Genomic DNA, 21441 nt, shown 5'->3' on the forward strand with positions numbered 1-21441 from the left:
GCCGAGGTCGCAGGAGGCACTACCCACGTTAGAGGGTATTCAGGAAGAGGCTGAGCTTCCTGGACCTCTCTGAGGAGCAGTGCCTACTCAGGCTCAGATTGAGTCAGCAGATGGCCACAGACATCTGCAGCCTCCTTGGTGGCCACGCTTTGCCCGTCGCAGTTAAAGTCTCCACTGCCCTCAATTTCTTTGCCTCTGGATCCTTCCAGGGCGCCACCGGTGACATCTCCAGAGTGTGTCAGTCATCTGCACATAAATGTATAAGGCAGGTGATGGATGGGTTGTTTGCCAGGGCATCCGCTTACGTGAACTTCCCCCATGGCGACAAGAGTCAGAATGAGGCAGTGGGTTTCGCTTCTCTGGCCGGCTTCCCATGGGTGCAGGGAACAATCGATTGCACACACGTGGCAATCCGAGGACCATCACATGAGCCAGGAGTTTTCATCAACCGATAGGGCCTTCACTCCATCAATGCACAGCTGTGTGCTACCACCAGAAGAGACTTCTACAGGTGTACGCCAAATTCCCTGGCAGCTATCATTCTGCGCCATTCCAACATTCCAGACCTCTTCCAAATAGGATAGAAACTTAAGGGCTGGCTTGTTGAAGACAAAGGATACCCCCTGCAAACTTGGCTCATGACACCTGTGAGGAACCCCACCAATGCACCACAAGAGCAATACAAGCAGAGCCACATGTCCACCAGGTGTGTCATTGAGCAAGCCATAGGCATGTTGAAGATGTGTTGCAGGTGCCTGGATAGGTCTGGGGGAGCCCTTCAGTATTAGCCAGTGAGGATCTTCAGAATAATCGTGGTATGGTGCGTCCTGCAAAACATAGTGCAGCAGAGATGTTTCGAGGTGGAGAAGGACAAAGGCGCTCGTCAATCATCCTCTGATGGCGACAAAATTGAAGAAGATGAAGAGGATGAGGAGGACGAGGAGGAATATGAAGATGTGCATCCATTGCAAGACCAGCCATGCACATTGCTGCCCTGGATGCTAGGGACGCCCTCAACTCTCACAGGTTCAAGATGCATGCAGAGAGCTGTGCTCACCAGCCTCTCAATACTGGTTAAATTAGAATGTTGATAAAGACTCAATGGAACAATTGGCTCTTCCCAACATTAAAAAGATTTAAAATAACAATTGAAATATTTGGTTTGCCCTGGTTGAAGTTTTACTGTGCAAGTATGAAGTTAAAACAATATCAAACCAATTCCCTGAGGCCTGATATCTTTTGCCTCAATTTGATCGGACTAAATTTACACCAGAGTTACACTACACAGTACCTCAATGCAAAACTGCAGTGTGTGTAGTGGTCTAGCTCACACCTTCTGCTTTTGATGTTGCAATAGTTTCTCAATGCTATCAGACAGCTGGTGGGCTGTAATGTGCTGAAAAAATGTTTACATTCCCTTTTAGGGCAATTTAACCTGCACATTCCTGTAGCAGGCGCGTGTCACAAGCCAGTAATATACTGCGGATAGAGAGATTTGAAGGATTACAGTTGGAGTCTCTGCCAGTTCAGATGAGATTAGAGAGGCTGATTTTCTGCTAGCAGAATGGACCACACCAAAAGGGAAGGTAACGGGTGAGCCCAGTTTAAAAAAAAGTCAAGTGCTGACATTTGCTTTGGGACTGCTTAGATTATCAGTAGATAAAATAGGTAAATGATGGAGTGAAACAATGCTGCTGAGGAATTCTCACAAAGCCTTTTCTCAACTGCAGCTAATACCCCTGAGGTTCCAAGAGGTAACGGTGCGGTTAATTATTTTGAACTTTTTTTAAGTGGGGGGGGGGAAGTCTGGGAGTGGGGATACGTTTTGTTTATTGTACTCTCCAATGTCTATCTGAAAAACAAATAAAGATACAGACATATTATTTGAAACTTGAACTCATCCAAAACTCTGCTGCCCGTATCCTAACTTGCAACAAGTCCTGTTCACCCATCACCCTGTGCTCACTGACCTACATTGGCTCCCGGTCCGGCAACACCTCGATTATAAAATTCTCATTCTTGTTTTCAAATCCCTCCATGGCCTCGCCCCTCCCTATCTCTGTAAGCTCCTCCATTCCTACAAATCCTCCGAGATCTCTGCGCTCTTCCAATTCTGTCCTCTTGCGCATCCCTGATTTTAATCGCTCCACCATTGGCGGCTTTGCCTTCAGCTGCCTAGACCCTGAGCTCTGGAATTCCCCCCCTAAACCTCTCTGCCTTGTTACCTCTCTCTCTCTTCCTTTAAGATACTCCTTAAAACTAGCTCCGTACTAATATCTCCTTATGTGGTTCGATATCAAATTTTGTTTGATAATGACCCTGTGAAGTGCCTTGGGACATTTTACTACATTAAAGGCCCTATATAAATGTACATTGTCGTTGTTATCAGATTGATATTGCTTTTTATTGCTTCACACAGACCTGCTATTTCAGGTCTTCTTCCCCTACATGGGTGTTCAGGTGAGACTGCTGCCGGGGAGGAGCCGCCTCCACACTGGAGCAGCTCCAATCACTTTAAAGAGAGGGAACAACTTTCAGCCTGCCTGAGAATGCCTGACCCCCGATAAAATATGCTACATGTTGGGTAAGTTGCATATTTTACTGGTAGCATATTTTTCCCATGGTTGGGTGGATTGGGATTGGGTCCAGGCTGGCCTAATAATACAGCCCCCATTAAAATGAATGAGACACTCAGAGAAAAGCAGACAGCTCCTCCCCATCAATGTATTTTATAATGAGCACTGAGATAACATCATTAGTGGTTAGGAGGAGTCGTGGGGCCTGACAGTGCAAGGAAGCTGAGTTAGCAGGAATATTGTGAAATGACGATGTCTAAATCATCCCTGTGTTAAAGACTGGGATCTGTACTGACATTAAATGAACTCCCTCACACTCAGTACAGATCTGAGCTAGTAACTGCTTCAGGCCAGTTCCCCTGGTAGTATCATCAGCATTCACTACTTAGATAAGAGTAAATTCTTTTTAAATTGACTGAAATAATCAGGGGAAGGGAGAGGCAAAAGCATCACTATTAGTCTTGATAGTGAGACCTCTTTTTAATTGGCAGTTCTCACTGAATTTTTAATTTTAGAAGAAGATATTGTGAAGAGATTATAACCACCTAACCCTCAATGTTCTGAGTCTGGGAAAATGAAGATGAGGCAAAACCTTCCCCATCTAAGCAGCACTCCATCTGAGTGACACAAGCACCAGAATTATTGCTTCAATATTCCTATCTTGTGTGCTACTGAAATTCATGTGGTGGCCTGGTCCTCATTGTATCTGTGCTCTGCTGCTGTGTGAGGGTTTCTAACTGGGATCATGAGCGATGGCTGTAGAAGGTGACCATGTGTTTATTCTCTGCAGGCACTGTGGACTGCAGAATGAAAACATCATGGACAATTACAGACATTCATATACAGGATGACATTTCTGTGGTTTGAAACCATCTGAACATTTAAGGACTGGTATCCCTTTCTGTTGCATTGATGGCCAGTTGGGTATCATCTATAGCATTCTAGACTCTTGGAAAGCCTGCCAGGCACTAGAAATTCTTTCTCCTTTCCACTGGGTTCGTGATAAAGGTCTTTCCCCAGCAAACATACTACTTGCTCCATAAAGAACTGTGGTTTGGTTTATCTGGCAGATGTCCCCTGCGGTGGCTTGGAAGGACCCTGAGGCATAGAAGCTTAGCGCCATAGTGACGTTCACAGCTCCAGGAAGAGCTGCCTCAGTCCTTGACATTATCTGTAGGTCAGCTTACAGAAGATGGTGCAGTTCAGAGACTGCCTCTCTTGTAAAGTGGAGGTTTCAAAGACAGGTCTCCTTTGACATACCCAGCCAGCAGTAGCGTGGTTTGTAAACATAGGTCCTTAGGCTTGACAGGACCGAAAACCCGAAAAAGGTGTACTTCGACCTGAAGCTGTTGGGTCCTTATGAATCGGTTCCCTTCATTCAGTTTATACAGCACTGTGGAAGTACCCAAGGGGATTTCCATCCTGCCAACTTGGTTAGCTGCAACATATACAGCAGCAGTAATTGCCTAGACTCCAAGAAAATATATCTTAGCAAAATAACGGCTTAAGCATAAGGTCAAAAATATCAAGGAAACAAAAAGTATGTAAGATGTTGAATGCACAAGCAGAGAAATGTTCTCTATGTAAAAAAAATCATAGTTTAATATTCAATCAAACAACAACAGCAAATTAGCTTTAGAAAGCACTCCAAAGCAATACAGGCTGTTTCCCCTGTTGTACCAATTTTATATGGGTGAGCAGCATACTCGTGGTGGACCCACCCAGGGTCACAATATTAAAAACAGAATAATCCCCCCCCCCTCAACAAAAGCTACTTCCACACCTGGTCATGGTGTATTGTACAGCTGTATTGCATGCCCAATTATGTTCCTTTCCCCCTTTCTAAAAAGGAACAAATTTCTTGTTAAAGAAATAACTGCAAAAAGAAATATGTAGAACGATCTCATAATAACAAGAATTAAAGATAAATATGGAACCTGATCTGAATAATTAACAAAGGTGATGTCAGTTGCACATACATACGGCAAGACTTTTCTAGTTCTACCAAAATCGACTATTGGAAAATTAGGTGCATAAGGTTGAAAGCTGAATTTTCTGACCTGGTGTCTGCTCTCAGGAGGTACTGCCCCATGGCCGAAACCTCAAAGTCGGGGCTTAAATCTGATTCTCTGGTGGGATTTCTTCACTCGATGGAGTTTCGGTAAATTTAGAGGATTATTTTGAAAGTTATCAACTTTTAATCTTTTTCACTTGTAGGGATTTCTTTGGTAGAATCATTTCACTGACAAGTACACCTGCTGTAGCTGCAGCCAGAGCTGACTGAGAGACAGAGATAGGTCAATTAGATCTACTAACATGTTATCAGGGGAGGTGAAGTATGGTCGTCTTACTTTCTTCACCCTTCTTAGACTACATCAATATTTTTACATCTAAAATAATAATGTACACATTGATCACAATGATCAGAAACACTGCTGAAAACTCTCCTATAGCTCTGTACTTTTCTCTGATCCCACTGTGTAATGAATAATCTCTAGCCTGAAACTGACTCTTAGAAAAACAAAGACACTCTCAAGGAGCCTAGTTTTAAAGTATTTACTTTTAAGTAACATCCTCCTTGTATCCTTTCCCACCTTTCCTTTAAGGTTCTCATTGTCTACTAATCTTCGAAAGTCTTCAGTGACTTCCTCACTAAAATATCATTCCCTTTCATTCTCCTTTATCCTACTACAACTATCCTAGTGCAACTCCAACCTGCACCTACACTTCTCCTCAATCCCTCTCCATCCTCTTGTCCTCAGTCAGTTTTCAGACGAGATAGAGAGGGGGATAAAAAAGGAGTGGGGGGTGGCAATATCGGTTAAAGAAACAATTACAGCTGTGAGGAGGGATGACATGTTAGAAGGATCATCAAATGAGGCCATATGGGTTGAGCTAAAGAACAAAAAAGGGGCAGTCACACTTCTGGGAGTGTACTATAGACCCCCAAACAGCCAGAGGGAGATAGAAGAGCAAATATGTAGGCAAATTTCTGAGAAGTGCAAAAATAATAGGGCAGTAATAGTAGGGGATTTCAACTACCCTAATATTAACTGGGATAGAATCAATGCAAAAGGTATAGAGAGTGCAAAATTCTTAAATTGCATTCAGGAGAACTTTTTCAGCCAGTACATAGCAAGCCCAACAAGAGGGGGGCAGTTTTGAGTTTAGTTTTAGGGAATGAAGCTGGGCAGGTGGAAGGGCATTTTGGTGGGAGAGCATTTTGGTGGTAGTGATCATAATTCAGTTAGATTTAGCACAGTTATGGAAAAGGACACCGATAGAACAGGAGCAAAAGTTCTAAATTGGGGAAAGGCCAATTTTACTGAGCTGAGAAGTGGTTTAGCAAAAGTGGACTGGAAATAGATATCAGAAGGTAAATCAGTGTCAGAGCAGTGGGAGGCATTCAAGGGGGAGATTCAAGGGGTTCAGAGTAAACATGTTCCCACAAAGAAAAAGGGTGGGTCTACCAAATCTAGAGCCTGTATGACAAGGAGCATACAGGGTAAGATAAGGCAAAAAAGGGAAGCTTATGTCAAACACCAAGAGCTCAACACTGCAGAAAGACTAGAGGAGTATAGAAAGTACAGGGGTGAAATTAAAAAGGAAATCTCGAAAGCAAAGAGAGGGCATGAAAAAATACTGGCAAGTAAAATTAAGGAAAACCCAAAAATGTTTTATAAATACATAAAGAGCAAGAGGATAACTAAGGAAAGAGTAGGGCCTATTAGAGACCAAAAAGGTAACTTATGTGTGGAGGCGGAAGATGTGGGTATGGTTCTTAATGAATACTTTGTGTCTGTCTTCACAAAAGAGAGGGACGATGCAGGGATTATAGTTAAGGAGCAGGAGAGTGAAATATGGGATGGGATAAACATAGTGAAAGAGGAAGTATTAAGGGGTTTAGCATCTTTGAAAGTAGATAAATCGCCAGACTCGGATGAAATCTATCCCAGGCTGCTAAGAGAAGCAAGGGAGGAAATAGCGGAGGCTCTGACCATCATTTTCCAATTCTCCCTGGCTACAAGCGTGTTGCCGGAGGATTGGAGGACTGCTAATATTGTACCATTGTTTAAAAAGAGAGAAAGAGTTAAACCGAGTTTTTATAGGCTAGTCAGTCTAACCTTGGTGGTGGGCAAATTATTGGAATCGATTCTGAGGGACAGCATAAATCGTCATTTAGAAAGGCACAGGTTAATCAAGGACAGTCGGCATGGATTCGTTAAGGGAAGGTCACGCCTGACTAACCTGACTGAATTTTTTGAGCAGGTAACAAGGAGGGTCGATGAGGGTAATGCCTTTGATGTAGTGTACATGGATTTTAGCAAGGCTTTTGACAAAGTCCCACATGGCAGACTTGTTAAAAAAGTAAAAGCCCGTGGATCCAAGGGAAAGTGGCTAGTTGGATCCAAAATTGGTTCAGTGGCAGGAAGCAAAGGATAATGGTTGATGGGTGTTTTTGCGGCTGGAAGGCTGTTTCCAGTGGGGTCCCACAAGGCTCGGTACAAGGCCCTGGCTTTTTGTGGTATATATTAATGATTTGGACTTGAATGTGGAGGGCTTGATCAAGAAGTTTGCAGATGATACAAAGATTGGCCATGTGGTTGATAGTGAGGAGGAAAGCTGTAGACTGCAGGAAGATAGCAATGAACTGGTCAGGTGGGCAGAGACGTGTCAAATGGAATTCAATCCAGAGAAGTGTGAGGTAATGCATTTGGAGAAGGCAAACAAGGCAAGGGAGTACACAATAAATAGGAGGATACTGAGAGGTGTAGAGGAACAAAGGGATCTTTGAGTGCATGTCCACAGATCCCTGAAGGTAGCAGGACAGGTAGATAAGGTGGTTAACAAGACATACAGGATACTTTCCTTTATTAGCTGAGGCATAGAATATAAGAGCAGGGAGGTTATGCTAGAACTGTATAAAATATTGGTTAGACCACAGCTTGAGTACTGTGTACAGTTCTGGTCACCACATTACAGGAAAGATGTGATTACACTCGAGAGGTTGTAGAGGATATTTACGAGGATATTGCCAGGGCTGGAGAACTTTAGCTATGAGAAAAGATTGGATAGGATGGGGTTGTTTTCTGAGGCTGAGGGGAGATTTAATTGAGGTATATAAAATTATGTTGGCTCTAGATAGAGTGGATAGGGAGGACCTATTTCCCTTAGCAGAGAGGTTAATAGCCAGGGGGCATAGATGTAAAGTAATTGATAGAAGGATAAGAGGGGAGCTGAGGAGAAATCTTTTCACCCAGAGGGTGGTGGGGGTCTGGAACTCATTGCCTGAAAGGATGGTAGAGGCAGAAACCTTTATTGCATTTAAAAAGTACTTGGATATGCACTTGAAGTGCCGTAACCTACAGGACTATGGACCAAGTGCTGGAAAGTGGGATTAAGCTCTTTTTCGGCCGGCACGGACACAGTGGGCCGAATGGCCTCCTTCTGTGCCGTAACTTTCTATGATTCTATGATTCAACCTTACCCTACACCTAAGCATCCCCACACACCCGTGCCCACCCCTTAGACCTCACCATATTCCGAGGTTTTAATTAACAAGATTTATCTTCTGGTCTCCCTTACACAGGGACATAAAGGAGGGTATATGTGAGTATATACCATGTACAAACTTTTAATTTCCATATGCTTATCATGCTATTGCAGGTAACAGGAAAAAAACTTTACACATCATATTTTCTAGAAAATATAGGAGGACTTGAATGAAGGTACTGAAAGGTCAGTAAATGGCATGGCAGAGAAATGTCTGTTAAAATAAAATGTGCCCATTATAAGTTTTACACATGGTTTGCACATCAATCTGACTTGATATTTGCCTTGACCATTAATTGACAGTTTCCACAAACAATCATGAAGTGGAGGGTATGTTATGATACTGGACCAGTAACCCAGAGGTCATGAGTTCAAATCCCACCATGCCAAATTGATTTCAATAACTCTTATAAGTTATGAGCTAGCAGTAGGAGAAATGATCATTAAGTACTGGATTGCTGTAGATATTCAATTATCTCCTTCAGGGGAGGAAACCTGCCACCTTTACCTGATCTGGTTTACACATGACTCCAGTCCCATAATATCTTGTTGACTTTTAATGCTATCTGAAGCCTAGCAAACCATTGGCCTGGATTTTAACTGCCAGCGGGTTTTCGGTGGGAAACTTTGTCGACGAGTTAATTTCTTGCGCACCTGCCCGAGGCAGAATGAGACCTGGCTGACTTTAACAGTCGGACCTCATTTAAATCCCACCAGGCGGCTTCCCACCCGTTCCAGGCAGGAAGAGGCCACCCATTGACAGCAGGTAAGTGGCAGGATTGGCAGCCGGGCTGTCCCAGACTCATGGCAGGGGGACGGGTTCGTGGCAGGGGAGGCCTAAGCTTTCCTTGTGGAGCACACCTGCTCTGGGCCCACAAGGAAAGTAAAAAAAAATGAAAAACATATCTTTTTCGGTATTTACCTCTTCGCTGCTCGGTTGGCTTGGTGGGGAACTTACTGTGGCTTCCCCATTCAGACTGTCTAGTAAAAATTGCAGTCAGATCCCAATGACATCATTGGGCCCCAACATGCATATGTTAAAAAGGGCCCTGCTGGCTTTGGGCAGGGGTCCTTGCCATCTGCTCAGGAGGGCAGGTGAGCTCCAGGGTGGGTAAGTAACTTGGTTGATTTTAATATCAGCCCCACTAAGTGGTAAAACAATTGCTACAGAATAGAACCATAAGAGAAATATCGGACAGACCTATTGGCATTGACCCAGGTCTTGGATCAGGACAAGACTCAGGCAATCATATGACAGGTGATCCTGCAAAGTCCTCCTCACTAACATCTGGAAAGTAGGTCCAAGTTGAGAGAGCTGTCCCACACACTAGACAAGCAACAGCCTGATACAGACATACTCATGGAGTCATATCAATCAGCCAGCATCCTCCATCATTATCATCATTCCTGGGTATGTCATGTCCCACCAGCAGGATATACACACCAGAGGTGAGCCCACAGTGGTATACAGTCAGGTGATCATGGTCATGGGAGTCCTCAAAATTGACTCCAGATCCCACGACGTCTTATGGCTTCAGGTCAAACAATAGCAAGGAAACCTCCTGCTGATTGACACCTGCTGCAACCCCACAATTGATGAATCAGTACTCCTCCATATGGAACACAACTTGGAGGATACACTGAGGGAAGTGAAGGCAGAGAATGTACCCTGGGTGAGGGATTTCAATGTCTACCGCAAGGAGTGCTTTGGTAGTAGCATTACTGATCGAGCTGGCTGAGACATAGCTGGCCGACTGGGCCTGCATCAGGTGGTGATGGAACCAACACAAAGAAGTAACCTACTTCATCTTGTCCTCGCCAACTTACCTATTGCAGACGTCCATGATAACATTGGCTGGAGTAACCATTGCACAGTCCTTGTGAAGACAAAGTCTGATTTTCACTTTGAGATGCCCCACATCGTGTAATGTGGCATTGCACCATGGTAAAATGGGACAGACTAAACACTGAGCTAGCAGACAAAAACTAGGCATCCATGTGGCACTGTGGGCTATCAGCAGAATTGTATACCACCATAATCATAGAATCATAGAAGTTTACAACATGGAAACAGGCCCTTCGGCCCAACATGTCCATGTCGCCCAGTTTATACCACTAAGCTAGTCCCAATTGCCTGCACTTGGCCCATATCCCTCTATACCCATCTTACCCTCTGTAACCTCCCGGCCTGACACATCCCTCATTTCCATCAAGCTGAAAGACTAACCTTGGTTCAATGGAGTATAGCAGGTGGTGGACAATTAGGCAATTGACGGGAGGAGGAGGCTCTATGAAAACTCCTATTCTCAACTATGGTGGAGCCTAACGCATGAGTGCAAGGGGCAAGGTTGAAAAGTCACAAGCATCTTCAGTTAAAAGTGGCCAATCCACGCAGCTTCCTCTCGAGGTCCCCACCGTCATAGAAGCCTTTGTCCAGCCAAATTGGATCACTCCATGTGGCATTAAGGAGCAGCTGAGTGCACTGACGTAGCAAAGACTATGGACCCTCAAGACCTGTGCAGCAGAACTAGCTACCATCCTATCCAAGCTAATCCATTGCAGCTATGACGCTAGCATCTATCCGACAAAGTGGAAAATTGCCCAGCCATGTCCAATCTACAAAAATCTGGACAAAGCTAATCCTATCCCCCACAATGAACATCCTGGGGGTCACCACTGACCAGAAGCTTAACTAGATCAGTCATATCAACAATGTGGCTACAACAGCCGGGCAGAAGTTCGCTACTCGGTGACAAATGGCTCACCTCCCTGCCCCTAAAAGCCTCTCCACCTTCTACAAGGCAAAAGCAGGAGTGTGATAGAATACTCAGCACTCGCCTGGATGGGTGCAGCTGCAATAATACTCAAGAACCTCAACACCATTCAGGATAAAGCAGTCTACTTGATCCGGGCCGCTACCACTAGATTGGATATCCACTCTTTCCACTCTGGCATACTGCGGCTGCAATATGTATAATCTACAGGATGCGCTGCAGCAACTCACCAAACTTTCTTTAACATCACCCCACAGCTCCACAACTTCTACCACCAAAAATGACAAGCATCAAGATTATGAGAACATTATCACTTCCAAGTTCCCCTCCATCCTGACTTGGAAATATACCACTGTCTTTCCTCGCTGAGTCAATATCCTGAAATCCCCAATACCATTAAGGGAGCGCCATCAGCAGAAGGATAGCAATAGTTCAAACAGAAGGCCCAGCAACACCTTCTCAAGGCAGCAAACGACGAGCAATAAATGCAGCCTCACGAAGCGTCACGCACGCCCTAAGAACAAAATCAAAAGTATCAGCGATAACTCATTCTTTAAATTGTGAGACACTGTGTGAAAGTGGAGGACAGTGTCTCCTGCTATAACTCTTGATCATGTTGCATTTCTTCCATTTATGCCATTGAAATTGCCAAAAGTTTATCAGAAGCAATTTGCAGTGATCGCTGAGAACAAATATGGCCAACACACATCATAAACCAACAACTCAGCCTTCAAGCACATTCCACAGTTTCTCTTCTTTCTACAAAGAGACATCTGATATGTTGAATTTTTTTTTTGCAAAAAAAACCTCATGAAGTTTTCCACAAAAATATTTGATGGATTCTTGCCCAATAATATTTTTCAACCTTCTTTAATAACAGTTAGTGGTCTGAAACACTATGGTAGTGTTGTAAAGTCTTGTACCCTGCAGTGGTACTAAGATGGTTTGAACCCAAACTTCCCAACATGGGACATTACATCAACAGGTGATTAAGGCCAATGCCAGATTGTCAGAAGTCCTGATTTACTTATGAATCCTGCAATTTGCAGGAGTTTTTTTTAACTGTATGCAGTTCAAGCTGGAAAATTAAGCACGTAGAAAACTAACTTTACATTTCCCACCTGAAGCAGGGCATTTTAAAAAAATTCTGCAAATCTTGGGGCTCACCAATAAATCGTGCTGCTGGACTAAGAATACTTGCACCAGGTACGGAAGAGAAAAAAGCCACAAACATTTGTCATTTAGCTGCTACAAAAATTCCTTTAAACTCTGGAATAAAGTCAGAAAAAACCTGGTGGATAAATCTGTCACATGTATGGTATTGAGACAGCCTTTACAGATCATGAAGGTCTTATGTTCGATCGCTAGTCTGTGCTGAATTAATTGATTTCATTTGGGCATTACGTTGACCTTTGTGTCCCTGGCCCAGGGTTCCTGCTCCTGATCACTATCCCTGCTGCATGATCATGCGAGTGGACATTGGGTGAGCACAGGATCATGATTGCCTGTGATACCCTCTAAGGTTGCATAACCTGCCAACATTTACGGTTTTAGACTTCCACGTGGACAATGGCCAAGTTGTATCCCTGGAAGAGTCTAGAGGGGAGAAGAGAAATGTCAGGAAAGCGAATCAGGCAGATTTTTAATTTTTAACGAATTTTTCTTGGATTTGCCTTGTGCCTGCTACTAAATGTTCTCAATTATGTATAAGACTCCAGAATATCCCGGGAGGATTAAGGCAAGAAGATGAAAGCAGATGCTTACATTTTCAATGAGCTGGTAGTCTGAGGGGTGGCTCCACCCTGCAAGTTCCCTGATTTGATAACCAAAGATAAAACTTTGTGCCAGACAGGTAATAGCATTTTGTGCTAGTGATTAATAGAGAGATAAATGTGTAATATATTATGGAAACATCAATTTTTGTGACAGATATGACTGCAAGTTGGAGAACATAAATTGAAGTCTGTATTAAATATTGCCAACAAATTACATAATGGAACCATTAGCTTTCTTTAGTGATGGGCATCTATCCAGCTTGGCTGAAAGTTTATGAGAACATTATGCTCATGGACACCTACAACAAATAATTCAAGCTATGCCGGCTGACTTTTTTCCCCATTCAGCTCTCTAGCTGTCAAACGGGAATTTCATTTACTTAAATCCCTGGAACAACAGTGCTTTTATTTATATTTTGATAACTAATGGATCTCTTATTAAAAATCTGAGCCTTATAGACAATAAAACTAATAGCTTTGATTCTGCGTCAGTACTGAGTTAACTGATCTCATTTAGGTCAGTAAAATGGGCACTACATTTAGCTTCAAAGCTCCTTTGGCTAAGGAGGGAAAAAATGATTGAGGATTCCTGCATGTGATTGCTATCCAGTGACATTTCTTGGAAAGTACATGTGTGGACATTGAAGTCTAGATTTTTTACATCAGTAAAAAACAGAGCAGGAAGATGTTGGAGTTTGATTTGCACCTGCTCACTGAGAGGTAGGCTCACCCTGTCGAAGTTTCTGAAGTCAGCCTAATTTGAATAATGGTAACAAGCACCCTGTTATTTAAATTAGACTTTGAGGTTGCCAGGTTCACCAATGAGTCTGTGGAAGTGCTTTTCCACAAAGTCAGGTAGAGATGGAAGGTATTGTTTAGCACCCAGAGGCACAAGCCCACAAGTAGAGCAGCAAAGTAACAGGGGAAGGAGGTGGCCAGGTGAGTCAGTGCCATCTCCAAAACTCTGTGGCAACTTAGTGCCAGAAAGAACTTAATGACCTTGTTAGGTGTGGCAAGATAAAAGGAACCAGCTACACCTTCCAAGAATACACTGAATTGAGCATTCTTTGCAACTGTGTTAAAGTTCTTGAATGGCATACCATCATTGTCCATGAGGTAATGTGCTGCTCCTTATATCCCTAAAGAAGAAAACAGCTCTTAACAGTTGACAAAGATTGGTGACAGGCAGTGAACCACTAAACTTCTGCCTACACATCCCAACAAAGAGAAAGCATTGGAGGTCCTGGGGAGGGAGGCCATAGTGGGAGTCAAAGATGGAGAAGTAGCAAGGCAAGTGCCAGCTGCAGATTTGTCATAATATTCTGCTTCTCTTCTTTCTCATTCTATTGTATTGAGCATTACCTGTCATTAAATAATTTCACACAACCCTTGTGTTACTCCCTTTACTGAAAGAGTGATTTGAATTCTGCTCCTCAGCAACTCTTTCTAATCTCTTTTCTTCCTTGTGTCTGAACAAGAAGAAACTGAAGATGATGAACCAGGCCCCTCTGCATCTGGCCCTGTTAGCATTTCAGAGTATGTGTCATCACTCACTCCCTTTCAAGTACCAGCCCTGAGACATTCATTCTGGGCAGTAAGAGAGTGAGCCGGAGGAGATTATATTGGATAAAACGCAGAGCACGAATGACCAGGAGCAGCTGGGGGTGGAAGATAAGGAGGAAGATATTGCTGACTGGAATGTTTTCCCTCGATTGAAGAACCAATTCTCATAGGTCCTGCTTTTAAAAGAAGGATGGTTGCAGATTTTCAAGCATACATGCAAGCACTGGGAAACATTCCAGTGTGGAGCAAGTGGAGGAGTCCACTACCTGCATGTGTAGTACAGTGATGGATGGCTTTGGAATGTGTGGTTGTTTCATCCAGATCTGCACTGAAGATCTCCAAAACAGAGACCCGATGGGTAGTTAGTGCTTGCTCCATGGATGCTCAGACGGTTGTCATAGAGGCTTGGGGCATCAGACTGGAGAGGACTGTCTGGCTTCAGAGTGATTAACACTGGAATACAGACAGGTATCTGACTTCACTGATCTCTTTGATACTATTAGGCCTTCTTTTCCACAGATAAGTGGCCACGTAGAGACACTGAACAGTACTAATAGTGTGGCAGAAATTAGCATAGATGATGTTGCTTTCTCTCATGATTGCAGCAACTAGCCCCCTCCAATACCTACACATGTGCCTGAAATGGCCAGGCTGGCAATACAGCCATACAAGAGGTGCAAGTCCAACTTGCAATGAGACAGCGGCCATCTCAGTCCCAAGATGCTCATACAGCTAGCCATTTCCCAGACTGCTACCACTCATGCAGCACCTAAGAGAAGACAAGGTTATGTTTAAGAGTTCACACTGGCACCAAGGAGAAGCATGGTGATAAAGAAGCACTAGGGGCACATTAAAACTATGGCTGTGTTGTGTGTGCAGACATTGTTCTTGGTAAGGTTTAAAAGTTGCTTTTATCTGGTGGAATGAATGGGAGCTGTGTGATTTGCAGCATGCATGGAAACTTCTGTGGGTGAGGGAATGTCAATGTTGGGAAGGGGAAGATGTAGACAGGGCTGTTGATGTAGTGGCCAGATGTGGTAGCGAAGAGGAGGTCTCCTGTATCAGTGTGGCATGAATGTGCTTTTTAGGTGACAAAAGGTTATCCTCCACAACCTCTTTGGCCTACTGTTCCTGCTCATAGAATCATGGAATGATACAGAAGGAGTCCATTTGGCCCATCGTGCCTGTGCCAGCTCCTTGAAAGAGCCATCCAATTAGTCCCACTCCCCTGCCCTTTCCCCATAGCCCTGCAAATATTTCCCCTTCAAATATTTATCCAATTCCCTTTTGAAAGTTGTTATTGAATCTGCTTCCACCACCCTTTAAGGCAGTGCATTCCAGATCATAACAACTTGCTACATCAAAAAATTTCTTCTCATCTCGCCTCTGGTTCTTTTGCCAATCATCTTAAATTGCTCCTGGGACAAATGCAGGTAGGAGTGCCTCTGCTGTATCCTTTGGTGTGAGGGTTCCAGTGGGTAGGTGCTGTGTGTCCCCACTGGAGCATCACCAGCCTGGCCTCCCTATGTTGCTCCTCCTCTTTCTTAAGGAAGAAAAGGTCTGCCCAAAGAGAAACCCATTGTTTGTGGGGATGGGATGGGGGCACGAATTACAGCCCCACAGCAAATGATAGAAATGTAGTTTGCAAAGTGGTTGGGGGGAGCAAGAAAAAATGATGAAGAAAAGATTTTGTAAAACTTTCAAATATCTGAGCTTGGCTCCTTAAAATAACTTGGGCCTTTTTCCTCATTGCCCAGTGACCTGTATTCACTCAAGAGGGGATCTCATTGAAACATGTAAAATTCTGACAGGGCTAGACAGACTGGATGCAGGGAGGATGTTTCCCCTGACTGGGGAGTCCGGAACGAGGGGTCATAGTCTCAGGATACAGGGTAGGACATTTAGCACTGAGATGAGGAGAAATTTCTTCACTCAGAGGGTGGTGAACCTGTGGAATCCTCTACCACAGAAGGCTGTTGAGGCCAAGTCACTGAATATATTTAAGATGGAGCTAGATAGATTTCTAGACACAAAAGGCATCAAGGGGTATGGGGAGAGCGCGGGAATATGTAATTGAGATAGAGGATCAGCCATGATCATATTGAATGGCGGAGCAGGCTCGAAGGGCCAAACAGTCTACTCCTGCTCCTATTTTCTATGTTTCTATGACCTTTGTTTCATAGTCATGATCACTGCTGAGATCAAATGTGGTAGAAATAATGAAAAATGGGCTGCATGATGTCAGCATGTCGTTACCACTTTATTTACATGCTGGAAATTACAGTGCAAACTTGAGTGAGAGCAAAGATGGACAAGGGTCTGGTGTAATGGGTCCTTGCTTGATTCCCCATCCACCCGAGTACGGAACAAAAATCGGGCAATACTTGGCAGAAAATCCAGGCTGAGTGCAAAATCTGGCTAGCCTAAAATACCCCTTTGTAAACAATTTTACAACACCAAGTTATAGTCCAGCAATTTTATTTTAAATTCACAAGCTTTCGGAGGCTTCCCCCTTCGTCAGGTGAACGATGTGAAAATGACGAAGGGGGAAGCCTCCGAAAGCTTGTGAATTTAAAATAAAATTGCTGGACTATAACTTGGTGTTGTAAAATTGTTTACAATTGTCAACCCCAGTCCATCACCGGCATCTCCACATCATAAAATACCCCTGTGGAAGAAAGAGCCTCCAAAACTCAATATTTCCACTCCCATGTGAAGAGTAGCCACTTCATTGAGATACTGGAAAGCCCCTTGTCCCTTGTGGAACTGTATCCCAGAAAAAGTGTCTTCAGAAGAGAAGTTGGGGGGGGAGGGGTTTAAATATTAAACATTTTGATGAACGAGCGTGCACGTGCTACTCTCCCCTCATCACCTTAAATTCAACAACCCCGGCCCCCACCCCCACCCTCGTCCATACAAAGCTTGAGTTGCCAAATATCCACCCCCAACCCGTATTAGTAAAATGGGCATTTGCACTCCAACGTCACTGCAATTTAAAAAAAAGTTTTCAACAATCACAAATTGCCATACACAGGGCAAAGATGCTAATGTGGGCTATGTATCAAAAATACCAGTAGCATCCAGAAGTTTGAGGACATATATAATGATCCATTCTGTGTTCCTTTTCCTAGTCATCTCATTGTCCTACAGTCACTTTTCATCAATGGCTGCTGGTCTTGTACAGAGTAAATATCGTTCAGCTGCTCTTTTTTTCAGATTTGTTTATCTTGTGCTCCGGGTCAGCCATTCAGCAGACCCCTGGATCTTCTTTCAGAGCAGGGTTAGAGCTTCTCAGGTCTGAAGTAGAGTGAGTGGATGTATTTGAAAAGGCAAAAGGGCAGGTCAGCCTGTTTGAACCTCACAGTGAGGATAGAGTAACAAGCAATCCATCACACCTGCCCCGTTCAACACGGACATTTCTTTAATCTGAAGCACTGTCCATCTGTTAACTGGTTTAACCACATTATTTGTCTTACAAATTTATCTGTTACAGCGAGCAGCTTGGGAGGCTAGAACTCGGCTTCTCTCCCCTCCCCCATATTTTAAGAGGCTTTGATGGACTGTGCTGGGTTCTGGTCTAATCAAGTGCGTAATCAAAAATCATTTTGTCCCAGCTACACACAGCCTTCACCGCACAAAGAACATCTTTTGCAGGCCCGGTTCTGTGATTGCCAGGCTGAACAAGTCTGTCACACTTCAACTTTATGGGACCCACAGCACACTGTGCAACCCCCAACCACTCCCCCCACCCCCGGCCAAACCCAGCTACACGGGACCGACAACACACTATGAAACCCCCATAATCCCAGTTACATGGGACCCACAACACACAGTGCAACCTCCCCCACCCCACCAAATCCCCAGTTACACAGGACCCATAACACCCCATGCAACCACCTACATCAGTCCCAGCTACACCTACAGCACACCAAGCAACTCTCACAGAGCACAGGTGGCAATTTGTGATGTTTCAAATTGCAGGGATGGAGTGCAAATGCCACTACATTGTACCAACACTACACCACGTCATCACCCATTGTCTATGTAGATGGTACCAACGCTACACCAAGCAACTTCCCCACTGTGTGACTACGTAGTACCCACAGTGCACCAAGTAACCTCCTCCCCGCCACTCCCCCGCTCTGCCCCCACCCCCACCTAGCTGTGGCTCCCACACCAAGCAAACCATCCCAACTATCGAGATGTGGCTCTCAGACCACACTAACATATTCTACCCTAACTGGAGAATATAGAAACTGTTGAGAAGCATAATCTCTGACTCTGAGAGGTCCCACACCACAATACTCATACAGGAACCCACACTGGCACCCAATAAAATACACGACTGACTGGATATTCACTTCATCAATTTTAATGCTTTTTTAATACAAAAAATAAATAAATGTTTACTAAAAAATATGTTTATCACATTTTTTTAAAATATCAAAGAGGTGATTTTCTGACGTTATGCTTTCAGTAGAAAGCCTTGTCCATCGACAGCACATATTGGAAATTCAGGCATGATTTTTACGATGACTTAAAAAATAATAATCGGAAAGTTGTGCACATTGCACACCCCAATTTCCAATATGAGCTTCCGATGGGCGAAGCTCCCTCATGGAAAGGCAAAGTTGGAAAATTACCCCTTAGAGCCAGAAAGGATCATGACGGATGTCACTGCAACAATAATACTTTCATTGAAAGCAAATTAGCAAGACAAACTTTGTCGATCACAAAACATTAATTTAAAAATCCACCTGATCGGTTGGCAATTGTGGCTGTGCTCTTGGTGTACGGGTTATGCTTCGATTTTCTTGTGTTCTTAGGTTCTCCTTTTCTGCTTCAATGTTACTGAACGGCACTGAACCGATAAACATTAGTACTGTCAAAATAATATGACTTGTCATTAGGTAGCAGTTTAGTGTAAGTGAATGGTAGAAGTTAGTGCTTTGGAATTAGGCACAAGGTGTATCAAAACAAACAGAATAATGTTTCAGTTAAAATAACAGAAAAAGAAATTTCATCTGAACATGTTAAAATTCAAAAGGCCTAACTTCAAGGGATAGGTTTCAAACCTGAGATTCCCTGAGATTCTGGGAGATGGAGGAAAAATTTGCAATGGAGTTTGCTTTGCCTACATACATTGCCCTATCAGCTATTAGGAACAGCATCAGTGGGGACCTGAGAACAAGGGCATGATTTTAAATGGGAAAAATGGGCGGGTTGCGTGCGGAGGGGGGAGGGGGGCAGTAAAAATGTTAAAAATCGAAAACCCGCACCCAATCCACCCATTTCCGGTTTTCACGGAGGCGGGATAAGGGGTGGGCGACCAACCCACTCTTTGGAGGTGGATCCGTCAGTAAAAGCTTTCATGGAGGCTGCGGGCCTCCATTTTCACAGATTTTTTGATTTTAGCCCCTGGGGGCCAGGATTCCCCGGCCTTCTCCTTCTTCCCACATGAGAGGAGGCGAGAAGTCCCAAAACTGCAGGTAAGTGCATTTATAGCACAGCTTGTGGGCCAGGAGGAGCAGGAGTGTTTCCTCCAGGCCCAATAAGCCTACCTGCAGCGGCCCCCCCACCCCCTCCCCAATGACAGACCCCCCGGTGACCCCCGATAACTGAGCCCCCCGGTGACCCCCAATAACCCCCCCACCCCCAACCCCCATCTAACACTTAGCTTTTCACATCCTCTCCCTGGCTGCTCTCCCATCCAACTGAAACCAGCCTGTCAATCAGGCCAGCCTGCTGGGCGGGAAATGTACACAAAAAAAAATGTTCTTACATCAAAATCATAATGACGTTCGGGAAACCAGTACTTCCGGGTTTCCCGTCAAGAATTCCATCCCCCCCACCCCCACTTCCCAACTCCCTGATAAAATCATGCCCCAAGTCTTTGCAGCAAGTGGGTGCATAGCATGTACTATAGGGGAGGGAAAGACAATACCAGGAAATAAAAATGGGGGCAAGTAAAGCAAGAACACCTCTGTTCCATTCCAAGACTGAAAATGCCAGGAGCTCAGTGCCACTTAATTAATATCTGTATAATATCTCATAGGGCAAACTGTCAGCTTTGTTAACAGATTGACATTTTCAAAATGTCCTCTTCATCTACTCCAACCAATGACTTATGGTTTGGCTTATTTCACTCTGCATCCTGAGACGGTTTTTCTGCTTGCTTAGTGACAAGAGAAGTGGAGGAGATTTCCAGACTGAATAAAGTCTAAACAAAGCAACTGTGACCTTACATTAGGAAGTCACATATACATTTGGATTGTTATTTTTTTGTTCTCTTTCCCCACCCTCATAGTATTGCACATTTGTCGTCAGCATTCTCGGTGATCCTGATCACCTCCCTTTCGTCTTATCACATGGCACTCCAGCAGAGAAATTTTAAAAAAGCAGAAGTGCAGGAGCACTTCAGCCCACAATGGGCCTTGCTTTTTTTTCCCTGCCAGGATAGTCCGTGTTCTTCAGTGTCAAAAAGCTCATCCAGTACTCAGTCTGTCACTTTCACGAATGTTATCTTCTCCATGTCGGGCACAATACGATTTGAACTGGTTTTGAAGAAGACAAGATGTCGCCCTGCGAATGGAAGAGAAATAATACAGTAAACTGGGATCTGGTCATAACTTCACTCAAACTTGTTTCAATAATGATAGTCAAGATAATGTCAAATGATGAGTTTCCTTCAACGGTATGCTTTAATTAAATGGGACTTTTTTTTTCAAAGCTTACTGTTAAATTACAGAAGCAGAATATTATGCTGACAGATAGGCACCCATTACAGTTGCTGCTACACTGCTTGTCCTTCTGCAGCTCATAGAAGTAATTAAAGCCATCTTTCAGTAAAGTGTCATTTGCAGATTTCATCAGTGCCTGGTGTTTTCACACTCTGACCTCATACAAGCTGAGCTGAGCTCCCACTCACATTCTCCAACAGCTGGACTTGATCCTCGTCTGTGCTGCCAGTGATCGTTGGTGCGTGCACCATGATATGACACAGAAAAATAGATGAGTGGTTCATCCAGTTCACCCTTGGAATGCACGTTGTGACTTACTGTGACTTTTTTCACCAAACTCCCTCCCTATCCTCTATGTAACCCAATCATACTGCACAGCACTTTTTCTTTAGGAATTCTCTGTTTACTTCAGCAGACTTTATTTTCAACATTTCTTAAAGCAATCCTTTAATTTATAATT

The 21441-nt window shown here is 43.9% G+C and overlaps 1 protein-coding gene across 2 annotated transcripts in view; it reads right to left on the bottom strand.

Annotated features, from left to right (window-relative positions):
• LOC137324492 (extracellular tyrosine-protein kinase PKDCC-like) overlaps positions 1–21441 on the bottom strand; it is a 122175-nt gene that overhangs the window by 53000 nt on the left and 47734 nt on the right. Inside the window, exon 7 of one of the 2 annotated variants that reach the window (XM_067988824.1) lies at positions 19906–20823. The exons of the other annotated variant lie outside the window; for it this stretch is intronic. Coding sequence (XP_067844925.1) covers positions 20738–20823 — 86 coding nt within the window. The 3' untranslated portion in view covers positions 19906–20737. Of the gene's footprint in view, positions 1–19905; positions 20824–21441 lie in introns of those variants that run through there. 2 annotated transcript variants of the gene reach the window in all.

This window comes from Heptranchias perlo, chromosome 8 (assembly GCF_035084215.1).
Source record: "Heptranchias perlo isolate sHepPer1 chromosome 8, sHepPer1.hap1, whole genome shotgun sequence".
NCBI lineage: Eukaryota > Metazoa > Chordata > Chondrichthyes > Hexanchiformes > Hexanchidae > Heptranchias > Heptranchias perlo.